Source organism: Phocoena sinus, chromosome 8 (genome assembly GCF_008692025.1).
Source record: "Phocoena sinus isolate mPhoSin1 chromosome 8, mPhoSin1.pri, whole genome shotgun sequence".
NCBI lineage: Eukaryota > Metazoa > Chordata > Mammalia > Artiodactyla > Phocoenidae > Phocoena > Phocoena sinus.
In genome coordinates, this window is record NC_045770.1 from 74,063,764 (window position 1) to 74,078,690 (window position 14,927).

Below are 14,927 nucleotides of genomic sequence, written 5' to 3' on the forward strand. Positions count from 1 at the left end.
TGACATCATGACAGTATACTTTGTCACATGCATGTACAATTGAAGCTTCCTAACCAACCTGCGTTTAATTCACCAAATTAATGATGCTTTGCATTCTTTTTGTATAACATCTGCTAGATTCCTATGGCTGCCTGAACACTTAGGCTAATGAGGTACCTTTAGTGTGCTGCTCCTCTTCTGCTTCTATCAGTTGGATTGTATTGTTTACCAAGAGCTTAACTGTATTTGTTTGCCTACTTATTTATGAAAAATCAGTTAATATTAACTTAAACTATTGAACAATATTGTAAGAAAAAAATTGTTGTAAAATAAAGCACTAAAACAATCGTGAAGGACTTAGGAGTGAGGGTGGAAATTATAGGATTGAAGGATTCTCCACTTGGCAAGTGGATATTGGTAATATTGGTAAACAAATCTACATTTGTATGTTTTTACTTAAAACATGTTGTTTTCAGTTAACTGACTACTAGTCCCAGTCACATTGGATAAAATTCTATCTATAGTAAATCTTATAGAATTGAGAGGAGTATTGAAAAAGAAGTCATCAAATATTTATTATGCTTCAGAAATGTACTTAAGACTTTGAGATTAGATTTCGTAGGTTTATTTATTTGTTGGAAGTAATCTTTAAATATTTTAAAATAAATCTTTATTTTTTATCTTTAAATAAATCCAGATTATTGACTGTTTGTCACTAGACTTTCTACACATAAACTCGTCATTTTATTGTTGCCTTCCCCTTGCCTCACTTTTTTAAACAGTTAATTCTACCTAAGCGTGTGTCAGTAATTCAGTTATTTGAACTGAAAAAAAAATTAGTCAAGGGAAGCACCTTATTCTGAAGGTATCACACGTTTCTTTTATCATTAATTTATCTATTCCAAGAAGATACCATGAGCAGGCATTTTCAAATAAGGTTCCTATTTCAGTAAATAATGTTAATGGTTCTTCTAGTTCCAGATTTGATCCAGTGTGTTACTTTTGTAGTTATTAATTTTTGAAGTGTAAATGCAAATTTTAATTTTAAAAAGTGAATATCAGTTTGGGAAGAAAAGTGCCCCATGAGCATCATGGGAGAAGTATTGGGTATAATTCTCTTCCAGATGGCACCCCTACAGGTGAGGCAGCAGCCTGTGAAATTACAGTCTGAATTACACTGCAGATGAGCAGGGCATTTGGAGCAAAGCCTTCTGATATCAGTAATAAATGACTTGGTTCAGAACCAAGGACAATTCCCAGGAAATTAAAGCCTGTTCTATCACGTAGGGAGCCTATAGTAAAATGAAGTTTAGCAAAGTGGAAAGTTGAGAGAAAGGACAATAACCGCAAGCAATCCATATATGAAACTTTTCATCTGCTAATATTTTTAACTAGACATTTTCATTTATCTCACAAATGTTAAGTTTTGCTTCTACATATATTCTAGTATATTCATTGATCTTCTAAAGTCATATTTTTCACAGTGAATGGTGGCTAACAGCCACTTGCCAAATAAGCTTTCACTCTGAAATGTTAATCAGATACCTATTGTAAATTCTAATCTTGTTTAATATGCTCTATGGGAATTTTCTTATTTCAGAACACTTGAGTCCTTAATTACAAATGTAGTATAATATAATACAAATACCAAGTCTTATTTTCAATCAGGTAAATCAATTTAAGAAGCAACATAGAATAGTTATTCAGAACTTGACCTCTGTAGTCAGGCAGACCAAGGTTCCAAATTCTGACTTGTTCAACTGTTTCTGTGAGTGTGAGCTGTTTTTTTTAAGTCTTAGGATTTTAGGTTATTTAACGTTTCTAAGCCTTAATTTCCTCATTAGTTAAATGGAAATAACAATAACATGTGCTTTAGGGAAGAATTAAATAAGATATTCCATAAAAGAACACTTAATACTATGAACTTTGACAGTTTTCACCACTATTATTATTTGAGAATTTTAATTTTAGAAAGCAAAACAGCATTTTAAAATAACCGATTTTAAGTGCTATGATAGAGTACAAAGCAGGATAAAGAGATAGAGTTCGGTGGGGGAAAAAGAAGATATTTTATGTGGAGACATTAAGAAAATCCCTGTTGAGGAGGTAATAGTTGAGCAGATATCTGGATACTAAGTGAAATAAATGACCAGTAAAATTGTCAGTCTTCACTGAGTAATAAATAATGTGGCTTGGGAATTCCCGGGGTCCAGTGGTTAGGACTTGGCGCTTTCACTGCCAGGGCTCAGGTTTGATCCCTGGTAGGGGAACTAAGATCCCACAAGCCCCGCGGTGTGGCCAAAATCATAATCATAGTCATAATGTGGCATATTTAGTAGATAGACTAAATATGAATATGTATAATCTATTCTTGTTTTGAAGGAATGCTTTTCTACTGATTTGCTAGTTTAGTTATTCTTTAACATAAAGTTTAGAAACTGCTTTGACAGAATAGAAGCCTTGTCATATAAAAGAAATATCTTGCTACAGAAATAAAAAAGGTATTATCAGAAATAAAGTATTGTTTTTAATTGTACACCAATGAAGAGAGAAAAAGGAGAAAAAAATGGAATGGGAAAAGACGAAAAAAGAAAGACGTACTTTAGCCTTCTGGTTCAATCCATTTTAGCCCAATTCTACCTCATAGTAGCTGACCCCATATGATGACTTCTGCCAAATTAGAGTTATAAAAAATGGTCCTTTGTAGGTTTTATGTGTTAACTCTGTGCCAGGCACTCTGCTAAATCCTTTACATGTATCAACAAAAACATTTGATTATTTGCTTTCAGAAACTCTCTGACCTCATAATATTGGCTGACTCTAAAAAATGGGAAGTAAAGACATGGCATTTATGAAAGGATGTTTTTGCTGCCGGGGATGATTATCTTTGTTTTGTTTATTTGCACTCTTATCTCTTGTTGAGTTTAGTTAGCAGCATTGGGAATTGAATCTTAAGGCCAGTGTTTATGAGGGGATCTGAAAATTGTCCAGTATTATTTTTCCAGCTACGTGACCTAAAATACCTCACTTAATCTTGCTAGTACTGATTTCTCTAATGTGAAAATTACATTGTTTAAATAGTTAGAACCTTAGAAACTCTCTAATATTGTTTGATCAGGATTCTGATCTTAGCTAAGGTGATCATTATGGGGTATGTGGAAAAGTGCTTATTGGTGTTTATAATTTTAAATGGAAGCAGACATATAGGAAAGTCTTAAGTATAAATACTAAAGTTCAGAAGATTAAGTAAAATTAACTTTTTTAGCGCAGCGAAACAAATCTCTCTATCTTCACAGGAAGAATCTTGAAGCTGGAATTGGCACTAATTTGGCCAACCTGATCAAATTATTTCAATTGGGTTTAAAATTTTGTTTCTTAATTTTAAAGAAAGTTTTCTTATTTTTATCTTTTTTCTTTTGTATGCACACAATGCGTATAGTTTTGGCTGGTCTGAAAAAAAAAGTGACTCCTGGGGCGGGGGGAAAAAGAATTTTAGTTCTGACTCGTGGATTTTAATATAGGACCATTCACTAAATATTATATAATTCTGGACAATCTGGTAAGCCTTAATTCTCTATTAAATGTAATTTAAAAATTCTCACTAGCCTTTACAAATATATTTTTTAAGTAGCTCTTAATTTTTTTTAGTTAAACTAATTAGCTTTACTGTTCCAAACCTTTTTACATGTATTAACATATTTAGTTCTCATAACAGCTCTATGGTGTAGAATACCATTGTTATTGTCACTTAACGTCACTGAGTCTCCGTTTCTTCATTTGTAAACTTGCCCAACGTTACATAGAGAAAGAAGTTCCTCTAGGATATAAATCCAAGAGTCCACCCTCTAAATTGGTTCTATTGGTATTGACCATAGTACCGATTTAAAATACGGTTATTTAATCTCAGATGAATGGCTAATTATAACTTTATCTTAAATACAATAAACGAGCATGTTGCTAGAAGGAGCTACTTTCAGTTACGGATTGAAAAAACTTTTTTGGTTTGATTGTAGTATGTGGAAGTAAGATGGAGTTTGAACTTACAGAGGGAAAATACTTAGATTTAACTAACTACTTTGAAAGAATAATACTAGAAACAGTTTGTCATGGTGCCAGATCAGTAACACACTATACTTTTTGCCCCCTTCCAAAAAAGATTGGACTATAGTGAATACTCAATTTGTACGAAAATGTGATTTGATTTTATTTTAATGTTTTAACATGCAACAATCTTGCAAATAAGGACCGTTTTTTTCCCAACCTATTAACATGTTTTACCAACTGATCTTTTCCTCTTAGGTAAATAGATGCCTCCTCTTTAAATAATTTTTTTTGGCAAAAATTATAATTCACTTTAATCAACTGATAAATGCTTATTTATAAGCATCTGTGTGCATAGATCTGCATGAATTATGTCAGATTGATAAAGATATCTTAGTTGAATTCCAGAAGGCTCTTGTGCTTTGAATACACAGATGATATTAATGAGGAACTAACTTACAAGAGTTAGACATTTTACTGAAGTGCTCTATCAAGGAAAGCAGTTTCCACCAAATCCTTAATTATCCGAATGTAAACACAGTAATAAAAGAGTTTTGTTGCTAAGTCTGTCTTTTGTAGGCAATTATTTTCTTATCGGTGGATTAGTGTGTTGTGGGGAGAAGGTAAATGCCAATGTAGAGTTGCTAGCAGCAGTTTAATTAGGTTCCTTTATAAGTGATTCAAGCACTAGAGCTGTATTTTCTGTAAATTTAAATTTGCTATTAATCTCTTGGGAAGATTATCCGTTCTGGGTTTGAAGGTTTTTCCTGTGCTAGAGAAACATTTAAAACAGTTCATTGTGTTGTGTATTGATCCTCTTAGTTATTTGTGTGCAGAACAAATGAGTGAGAACAGTTTTGATTTAGAATGCTGACATGAGGGTAACATTCATATTGGTTAACCCTTAGCCATAATAGGGTGTATTATGTGCTAAGCACTGTGCTGAACACTTGACTTTCCCTGCTGCTCAGGGCTATTGGAGGATGGGCCCCAGAATAAGACTGACAGAAACTGGCATTGATCTCTCACTCATGATTACTTTATCATTTCTATAATAAAGTGTATAGCATACTATTAGAATGTACTGTGTTTGTGACACCAGTAGTGGCAGATTATCTTTTCATTCGTGCTGTGATTAGCCTTTCTTGGTGGAGGAGTCAAGTGTTCTCCAGAGTCTGGAGCACACTGGGGCTGAGTTTCATGAAATGTATTTCAAACAGCATAGTTGTGCAAGGTGTTGATACATGTTAAATAGAAAAAAAGAGATTTCTAGTTAAAAAGTGGATAATACTTGTTTAGAATTTGTTCAACCATCCTCTTTACCATAACACTTCTCAGAACTGTTAATGTGCTGATGTGCATTATGAATCTCTGTATGAGGATGATATAGCATCTGGTCCTTCTCACCTCTCCCCTCCTTTTCTTTTTTTTTAAAAAAACACTCTTCAAAGAGAATGTTTTTGGGCAGGAAACATTTTGGGAAAAGGTGTTCCAGACCAGAGTTTCTCAGCCTTAGCTCTGTAGACATTTGGGATCAGACATTTCTTTGTTTGGGGGCTGTCCTGTGTCAGTGAAGGACGTTTATCAGCATTGCCCCCCACCCAGTTGTGACAATGAAAAATGTCCCCCGGGGCAAAATCTAGTTAAGAACTATTGCTCTAGATTAATATTGCAGTATTCCAGGAAATTATAGGATACATTAGCAATTTCTATCTGAAAGTTTCCTTTTAATGTGAAAGAAATAATAGTCTAGAAAGTGGAAGCACAGGTAGAGAAGGTTCAGTATATTCTGCTGTAATAAACGTTCTGGATCCACTTTGTACCCTGGCCTGATTTTCTTTTCTTTTCTTTTTTTTTTTTTTAACATCTTTATTGGAGTATAATTGCATTACAATGGTGTGTTAGTTTCTGCTTTATAACAAAATGAATCAGCTATACATACACATATATCCCCATATCTCCTCCCTCTTGCGTCTCCCTCCCTCCTACCCTCCCTATCCCACCCCTCTAGGTGGTCACAAAGCACCGAGCTGATCTCCCTGTGCTATGTGTGGCTGCTTCCCACTAGCTATCTATTTTACGTTTGGTAGTGTATATATGTCCATGCCACTCTCTCACTTTGTCCCAGCTTACCCTTACCCCTCCCCATGTCCTCAAGTCCATTCCCTGGCCTGATTTTCTAATAATTATTATGTGGAGAATTTACTGCAAAAAATAATTTCAAACTTTGCAGGATATTATATGGTAGAGACTAAAAGTATATTTCCCATTAAAACACTAGCCGGATGTTTAAACTGAACTGCATATGATGATACTGCACTTTGCTAAAATCCATTTTTTCTTTTTTTATACAGGGCTATTTTCTTCTTTTTGAGTCCATGTTAGATTCTGTCCTTTATGCAAAGAACAAATACTTGGCAAAAGGAGGATCGGGTGAGTATAAAATTCTAGTTTTAGTAATCTAATTTTAGTCTAGCAGAACCAAATGAACCTTTGGATTTCAAATAAACTATGCATGACTGAGAAAGTTCCCAATAGAGATGAAAGACATTTCCATCAGAGGAAGATTTAAGACATTTGTTTAGTGTACCGTTGATAGTAGAACATTATATAAGATATGCAGGACTCTTAAGTTAATGGTATTCTCATGAACACTTTTAATAAAAATACTAAGGACTAGATTTGGAAGCTTTTTGATATTCAAATAAAAATCTAACAGAGACTCTTTGATTTTTAATCTTTGTGACATTGAGGGTTTTTTTGTTTTTGTTTTTCCCAAATGAATGTTTCATACTAGGTTGGAGATCATTCACTTTGGTAGCAAATATTCCATGACTTCACTGAATGTATAAACCTGGCTTCTTTGTAATTTAACAAGAGCATTTAAGTAGTGAGTGGTTTCTACTAAGTTTTTTTGTTTGTTTGTTTTGTTTTTTGCGGTACGTGGGCCTCTCACTGTTGTGGCCTCTCCCGTCGCGGAGCACAGGCTCCGGAAGCGCAGACTCAGCGGCCATGGCTCACGGGCCTAGTTGCTCCGCGGCATGTGGGATCTTCCCAGACCGGAGCACGAACCCATGTCCCCTGCATCGGCAGGCGGACTCTCAACGACTGCGCCACCAGGGAAGCCCTCTACTAAGTTTTTAAACCACAGTATACCCAATCAGTATTTTTAAATAGATCCCAATAAATTTGGAAGGCTTCCTTTTCATGGCCATGGTGAACTTTTAATCATATTAGCTCTGCGTACTCAAAGTGAGATTGTGTTTTTACAGGCTTTCTGCTATGAACAGTTGTATACAAATAAATGTTCTCAGGGATTATGTTTTGCTCATCTTTGGCTCTTCACTGAGCTCCACAGCTTCTGGAACATAGATAGAACATCATACATGTTTTTTGCATTGAATCATTAAAACTGAATTGAATAGCATGTCTCCCTTCATTCACCTTTCCCTGTACCTTCCCTTTCTCAAAGCTTCAGAACCAATAAATCATTTCCATGGTCAGAGTACAATTGATAAAACTGTTATATAAAAGTGGGTGAAAAGGAGGATACATTTTGAACTGGTGACATAAAGCACTTGACCATACTTATGCCTCCTGCCCATCCATGTTCTATGAAATTACTTTGGCAGTAAAAATCAGTAAGGCCAAAACATAAAGCATAGAGAAAATTCTCCAGTACAGTTGAGTTCTTTTTATAATATCATTTAAACAGATTGCCTTTGTTTTTCAAAATGCTCTCATTTTATCACTGTATTTCCTGCAACCATTTCAAGATATGCTTCTGATCTCTGACGTGAACGTGGCTAGAATTTTTAGATATATTTTACCCTGCAGCAATTGGCTGTATCTCTCAATAATTGCAGTGATTGTTTTTAAAGACAACTACACTTAATGACTAAAAACTAATATTATCTACCATTTGTTGATTGTGCAATAGTTGCCAAATAATACACTGTACCTTTATTTATCTTATTACATGTAATCCTCACATGTTGTAATCCTCACAACAGCCCTGTGAGACTTTAGAAACATAGGTGTCCTGGATGGTACATATTAAGTGTCCAAGCTTTGATTTTTTTTTTTTTTTCTAAACTCAGATCTGCCAGACTCCAGTATTCTTGTTCTTTTCAGTATCCCTTGTTGCTTCTTTACTAAAGTGCGTTTTATTGAATCTAATTCTTGTCTTGAAGTTGTTCTAGGGAAGATTCAGACAACTGTTTCCATACTTCCCTGAGTGGTGTTCATTGATCTTACTGAAGGACTGACAGCAACTTAATACATTTAAATTGAATTCTTGATGAAATTCATTAAGAACTTAACAGCCATGTGAATAATGAGGTTATAGCTGAAACAGTGGCAGAGCTATTTCCCATCATCAAAGGGATAAAGTGGAGGCTTTATTCTAGCTCTTTCCATAATTTTATATAACTGCTGTTAGCACTAAGATAATCTGGAAGTATATTGAAGAGAGGTCAGCATTTAACTTCATAAGCAGTGCTGTTGAATGTTACTTGTTAAAAGAATCAAGAAAAGTAGGAAAAGTCAGAAATGAGTAACATGAAGTAGTTTAGCCTATTTTGTGTATTTGAGTATGCTTTGATGAATAAATATCATCTAGATACTCATTCTTTTATTGTAAACAAAGTTTTCTTTCATGTTTTTCTGAAGGAAAGATTTATTAAGCAATTAGCAGTGTCAAGATTTCAGAAAGAATGATTGAATTATGAGAGAGGGAGACTATTGGAGACCATATAAGCATGAAGGGACCACAGTTTATTTTTACATGAATCCAGGTTCAGTTTATGTCTCACTTTATATTTAATGGCATGGAGTAAAGCCTTTATAAAAGACAGTCAGCCAATAACTTGAGTATTCATGCTCCTTATCACCAAGCAATTCCACAATACTTTAGAGGTACTCATTTACTACTGTTATCACTAATAAAAATAAAGCTTTGTGGGGATTCCCTGGCAGTCCAGTGGTTAGGACTCTGCGCTTTCACTGCTGTGAGCCCAGGTTTGATCCCTAGTCAGGGAACTAAGATCCCACAAGCCATGCGGTGCGGCCAAATAAAAAAAATTTTTTTAAGTTTTGTAAAGTTAGTGAAAGTGGATTTACTATTTTCTTCTATTATTAGCTAAGACTTACTAATTGTATATCAGAAATTGTTGTGTTTTACGTTCAGCCAACCAAGAGATCAGGAGTAAAACCAAGAAAATGTTAGGTTGAGATCAATGCATAATTTTACAAGGAATTAAGATGAAAACCAATGTATATTTTAGGATGACAGCATAGAATGTAAATGCTTTATACCCTAAAAGTGTCAAATACCACATCTCACAAAAATTGTAAAGGGAATGCAGGAGGTAGGTGGGAAAGTGTGTATACTTAAATGGATTTATCTTTTTTTTTTTTTTTTTTTTTTTTTTTTGCGGTACGCGGTCCTCTTACCGTTGTGGCCTCTCCCATTGCGGAGCACAGGCTCTGGACGCACAGGCTCAGCGGCCATGGCTCATAGGCCTAGCCGCTCCGCAGCATGTGGGATCTTCCCGGACCGGGGCATGAACCCGTGTCCCCTGCATCAGCAGGCAGACTCTCAACCACTGTGCCACCAGGGAAGCCCAGATTTATCTTTAATAGGAATTTATGGGATATCATTTAAAGCTGACAACTCAAGTAATAGCATTAGAGCACATTTAGCACTACAGAGGTAATATTAAAATGATACTGTTGATTAAAATTGAATGGTGAGGCTTGTGGTCATTGATCCTGTCTGTATCATGATTGTAGTGGTGATTGTGTAACTCTGTGTTATCAAATCACATAGGATTATACATCAAAAAGGACAGAGAGTGAGTTTTACTGCATGTAAATTTTACCTCAATAGAGATGACTTAAAAAAAAAAAAAAAATGAGGGCTTCCCTGGTGGCGCAGGGGACACGGGTTCAAGCCCTGCTCCGGGAAGATCCCACATGCCGCGGAGCACCTGGGTCTGTGCACCACAACTACTGAGCCTGAGCTCTAGAGCCCGTGAGCCACAACTACTGAGCCCACGAGCCACAACTTCTGAGCTCACGTGCCACAACTGCTGAAGCCCACGCACCTGGAGCCTGTGCTCCACAACAGGAGAGGCCACTGCAATGAGAAGCCCATGCACTGCAACAAAGAATAGCCCCCTCTCGCCACAACTAGAGAAAGCCCACGCACAGCAACGAAGACCCAACACAGCCAAAAATAAATTAATTAATTTTAAAAAAAAATGAAGCAGCATCTTCCACCTCCTTCAGGTCAAATGAATTATGACATAATTTGATTTCTAGCTATTTTGAAAAATATATTAAAACTCTGTACTAACTACCTACTTCTGTAATTGTTGTTAGTATTATCATTACATCTCTTTTTCTAATTAAAAAAATAATTGGGTGATTAAGAAGAGGAAAGGAAAGGGAAAAACAAGGAAATATACTAACTTTATCATTACTCGTAATAGGAGATTAGTAAATACTGTTAAAAATAGACAACTAAAGATATTCTATAAGGTTGTAATTATAAAGTTAGCTACTAGAACAAAAAGGCAAACTTTGTAAATTAAAGAATTAATACTTAGGAAAAAAGCAAAAAGACCATGTAGTTGAACTACTTAAAAAACAAAATAAAACAAAAACTACAGATACAGAATAATATAAAATGGTAGAGTTGTGAACAAGAAAAAGTTCTCATATCAATAATGTAAATGGACTAAATTCATTTATTAAATGAAAAAGAATTTCAGATAGGATCACAAGAGAAAACCCAATTCTGTGCACTATATAGTGACACACCTAAAACAAAATTATATAGAAAAGTTAAACTTGGATTAAAAAAGATACTCAGGCAAATAGAAAAAAAGTCATGATATTGGTACCAAACAAAAGGGAATTTGGGCAAAATATTATATAATTATATGAATAGGGCTTAGCATTAAGGAGCAAAATCATGCCCATCTTCATAGCTACTGAAAAGGTTTTTTGTTTTGTTTTGTTTTTTGTGGTACGCGGGCCTTTCACTGTTGTGGCCTCTCCCGTTGCGGAGCACAGGCTCCAGATGCACAGGCTCAGCGGCCATGGGTCACAGGCCTAGCCGCTCCGCGGCATGTGGGATCTTCCCGGACCGGGGCACGAACCCGCGTCCCCAGCATCGGCAGGTGGACTCTCGACCACTGCGCCACCATGGAAGCCCTGAAAAGGTTTTTATATGTAAAATGAATAATCTGAAAGTTTAAGAATGGAATACTTACCTAGTTAGTTTCCAAGAATCTCCCCACAAAATATCTACTAATTACAAAAGAGGAAAGAGTAAATTTCCATGTAGAAGCCTAGCAGACTCCACTTTAGTCAAGTAATCAGGGTTGACATTGTCCAGAATTGGACCAATTGAAATTGTAGGAGCACAAAGAAATAATTCGTTGCTTTGAAACTTCCTCAGAACTGATAATAGTTTTGTAAAATCATAAGTGTTGCATAGAAATGTAGGTGCCCATTAAAGGAGACATCTTCCATGGTACTGGAAAAGAATGTTGTTTTCATTGCCTTTCATTGCAAGGAAAATGAAAGGTTTCTTCCCCCCTCATATGGTCAGAACAAAACTCAACTTTCTTATGAGGTCCTTCACAGTGTACATCTTCTCTGATTTATAGTTGTCAGGATTATAAAGTTGAGCACTATGTTCAGTGAAAAGCAAGTTACTAAGACAGCCGTATCCTAAGTCATTGTTTCCTAATCTTGGCAGACCATCACAGTCACTGGGACCTTTTGTTAAAAATATGGATCTTCAGACTCCACGTCTGATCCTTTTGAACCAAAATCTAGGGGAAGAGTCCTGTCGTAAGAATTTATTTAAGATGTACCCAGCAGTAGGTATTGCTGCCTCTGAAAAGTAGACACAGGTTTAGGTGTATATCATTAGTAGAGCCTAAGTCATGTGTTCATGCCTAACTTGCAAGGGAGGGAGGGAGGGAGGGAAAGCAAGTTTTTGTCATTTTCAGCTTTTATAGAGGGAAGTAGGCCCTGCCTCAACATAGGAAATCTCTCAAACAGTTCAGAGGGGGGCAGCAAAATAGAGTGGCAGATATGTACTATATACACTGACAGATCTGTCTCTCTCAGGTTTTACATTAGAATTTGCATTGGAAACCTGATCTATGCTAATAAGAAATTGCCTCTGTTATAAAGTCCAGGTTTACAAATATACTTTTCTTACTATTTCCCTCTCTGTAGAAAGCTGAGCTGTAGAGTTTACTGACTCCTCCCCCATTTCTGCTTGGTTGCTCTCCTTTTTAGGATCTCTTTTACCTTATCACCTCATTCCTTTACTCAGATGGAATGGGTAAGGCTGAATGTTTCCATTTTCCTCACTTTGCCCTGAAATTTTATTAATCTCTAAACTTTCTCAACACTTTTTTCCTTCCTCTTTCTTCTCCAACAGGTGCTCATTTACTGTGGGATAGTTGAGTTCCTCTTTCCTTTTTTTCCATTTGAAAAGCATAAAATGTGGCATCATGAATAAATGGAAAGCATAAAGATTTTGCAGTCAGACCTTGAGTTAAATCCCTGCTTCATCAGATGATTAGTTACCTAGTTAGCTGATGAAGACCAGTAATTTAGGCAGGTTACTTAATTTTTCTGAATTTCAGTTTCCTTATCTGAAAAATGAGGATTATAATCCAGCTTTATAGAATCAGTCAAAAGTCTGAATGAGATGCTTGACATAAAATAGTTGCTCAATAAATGTTGATTCCCCCCCCCCCCCGAGTTATAGCTGGTAAACATGAGATTAGTGTTACGGTTATACCTTATAAAAGTTTTGAAATGAATTTAGGCATCATGGTGTTATCGCTTGCTGTTTGTATAGTACATATCTCAGTGTAATCAGCCCCTAACACTGTCTCATAGTGCTTAGAGGTTTCTTTAGTATTTCCATAATTTACTGTGTACTTCCTCATCTTCAAATCTGTTTTTCCCACGTTTATTACTTTTGTTCTGTTCAGTGATATTGCAGTAGTGTCATTTTCTACCTTTTTTTCATATTATAATTTTTCAATGCATATTGCAGCAACATTTTAGCCTAGTTAAGCTTTAGAATGTGGGCCTAATCACTATTTATACATTTATTATAAGTTAACGATGAGAAGATGTTGCAATTTCCAAATAAATATTAGTTAATTTTTAAGATAACCTTATTATATAAATTAATTTTTAAGCTTATTCAATTCCCAAATTATTTATGCATGTCAGTCACTGTATTGTTGACTGTTATTTCAGTGAAGTCTACCTCCATGTGGTTCACATATATTGTGAAAAGGACAGTCTATTTTGATTTATTTATTATCTCCTTTCATTCTAAACCTTTTTCCTCTCTGGTTATTTATATACAAGCAGTGATGCTAGTGTTTACTAGGAATTGTTTCTTTATGCATCTCAGTCTTATCCTTTAGTGTCCAAAAGTTTGTGAGGCATTTCTAAGGGATAAAGGATTTCCCATCTTTATCTGTTCACCATGTGAGCTGTTCTAGTGACAGATGAATTCTGGGCAGTGAATCGAGAAGGACACAGATGTCAAAGCCATGAATTTATAAATGGTCTGTTAAGAGGGTGCTTTTGTCCAATCAACACTTTGTTAATTTCACCTACAAGAAGGAATAATTATTCAGTTATGCTTCTTTCTGACAAAAATCAGGTGACAAATGTGTCAGAATATGAAGGTAAAGGGTTAGTCAGGATTCTGACAAGTGGCCCAAAATTTTAGCCAGCTCTGAGGAGATGGATAAAGAATCAAATTGACCTATAGCATTGATAACAAGTCTTTCATAAATATTCATAGATCTTACTAACTGAAAGATAAAAGCTAATTTCATTTCTAAATTCTAACAAATACAGGAACCATGATTTTCTGTATTATATTTTGTTTTATTCTTTTGATTTTCTGTATTTTTGTGAAATATAATTAGCTTGAAAAATAAACCTTGAGGGACTTCCCTGGTGGTCCAGTGGTTAAGACTCAGCACTCCCAATTCAGGGGACCTGGGTTCGACCCCTGGTTGGGGAACTAGATCCCACATGCCTGCCTCAACTAAAAGATCCCACATGCAAGTAAAAGATCCCGCGTGCCACAATGAAGATCTCACGTGCCACAACTAAGACGCGGAGCAGCCAAATTAATTAATTAATAAGTTAATAATAAATAAGTAAACCTTGGAAAAGTTAAATCATATTCCTCTTTAGTCTGTTTCTCTTATTACCAGCATATTTTCAAAACTTTTTAATTAGTTTTAGTAACATAGTTTTTCCTTATGAATGAAAAAGCTATCCTTATTTCTTAGTAATATTACTAACTAGTACATCATATTGCTTGATACAGAGCCGGAGTTCAGCAAACTTTTTCTACAAAGGGCTAGGTAGTAAGTATATTAAGTTCAGTAAGATTTTTAATAATATTCTAAAATAGAAGAACTCTGTGAACCATGTTTAGTAGCTTGAATGTACACTGTACAACCCCAGGGGATATTTGGACACTGTGAGTGGTGCTCCCAGAAGTAGCGTAGTATAATGGCCCTGATAATGACCTCCCTCATCCATTTTTCCCTCATCTATATCAGGGATATCTATATCTGGTGTGCTGCCTGTTTTTGTAGATAAAGTTTTATTGGAAAATAGCCATGCTTGTGTATTTATGTATTGTCTTTGGGGCTTTCACATCATAGCAACAGAGATGAGTAGCTTCAATAAAGACCATACACAAAACCTAAAACAGTCACTTTACATAAAATGTTTGCTGACCCCTGATCTGTACCCTTATTATGTTCCTCTTTAAGGGTGAAATTAACAGGATATAATATTGGAAAGCTTACATGATGGTCATATTAAGT

At 35.5% G+C, this 14,927-nt stretch overlaps 1 protein-coding gene across 2 annotated transcripts in view; it reads left to right on the forward strand.

The window, feature by feature from the left end:
- The window catches only part of PRMT3 (protein arginine methyltransferase 3), a 137,271-nt gene that overhangs the window by 68,052 nt on the left and 54,292 nt on the right, over positions 1–14,927 (forward strand). For both annotated transcript variants that reach the window (XM_032641415.1, XM_032641416.1), the window contains one exon: positions 6,375–6,453. In XM_032641415.1, coding sequence (XP_032497306.1) covers positions 6,375–6,453 — 79 coding nt within the window. The remainder of the gene's footprint in view (positions 1–6,374; positions 6,454–14,927) is intronic.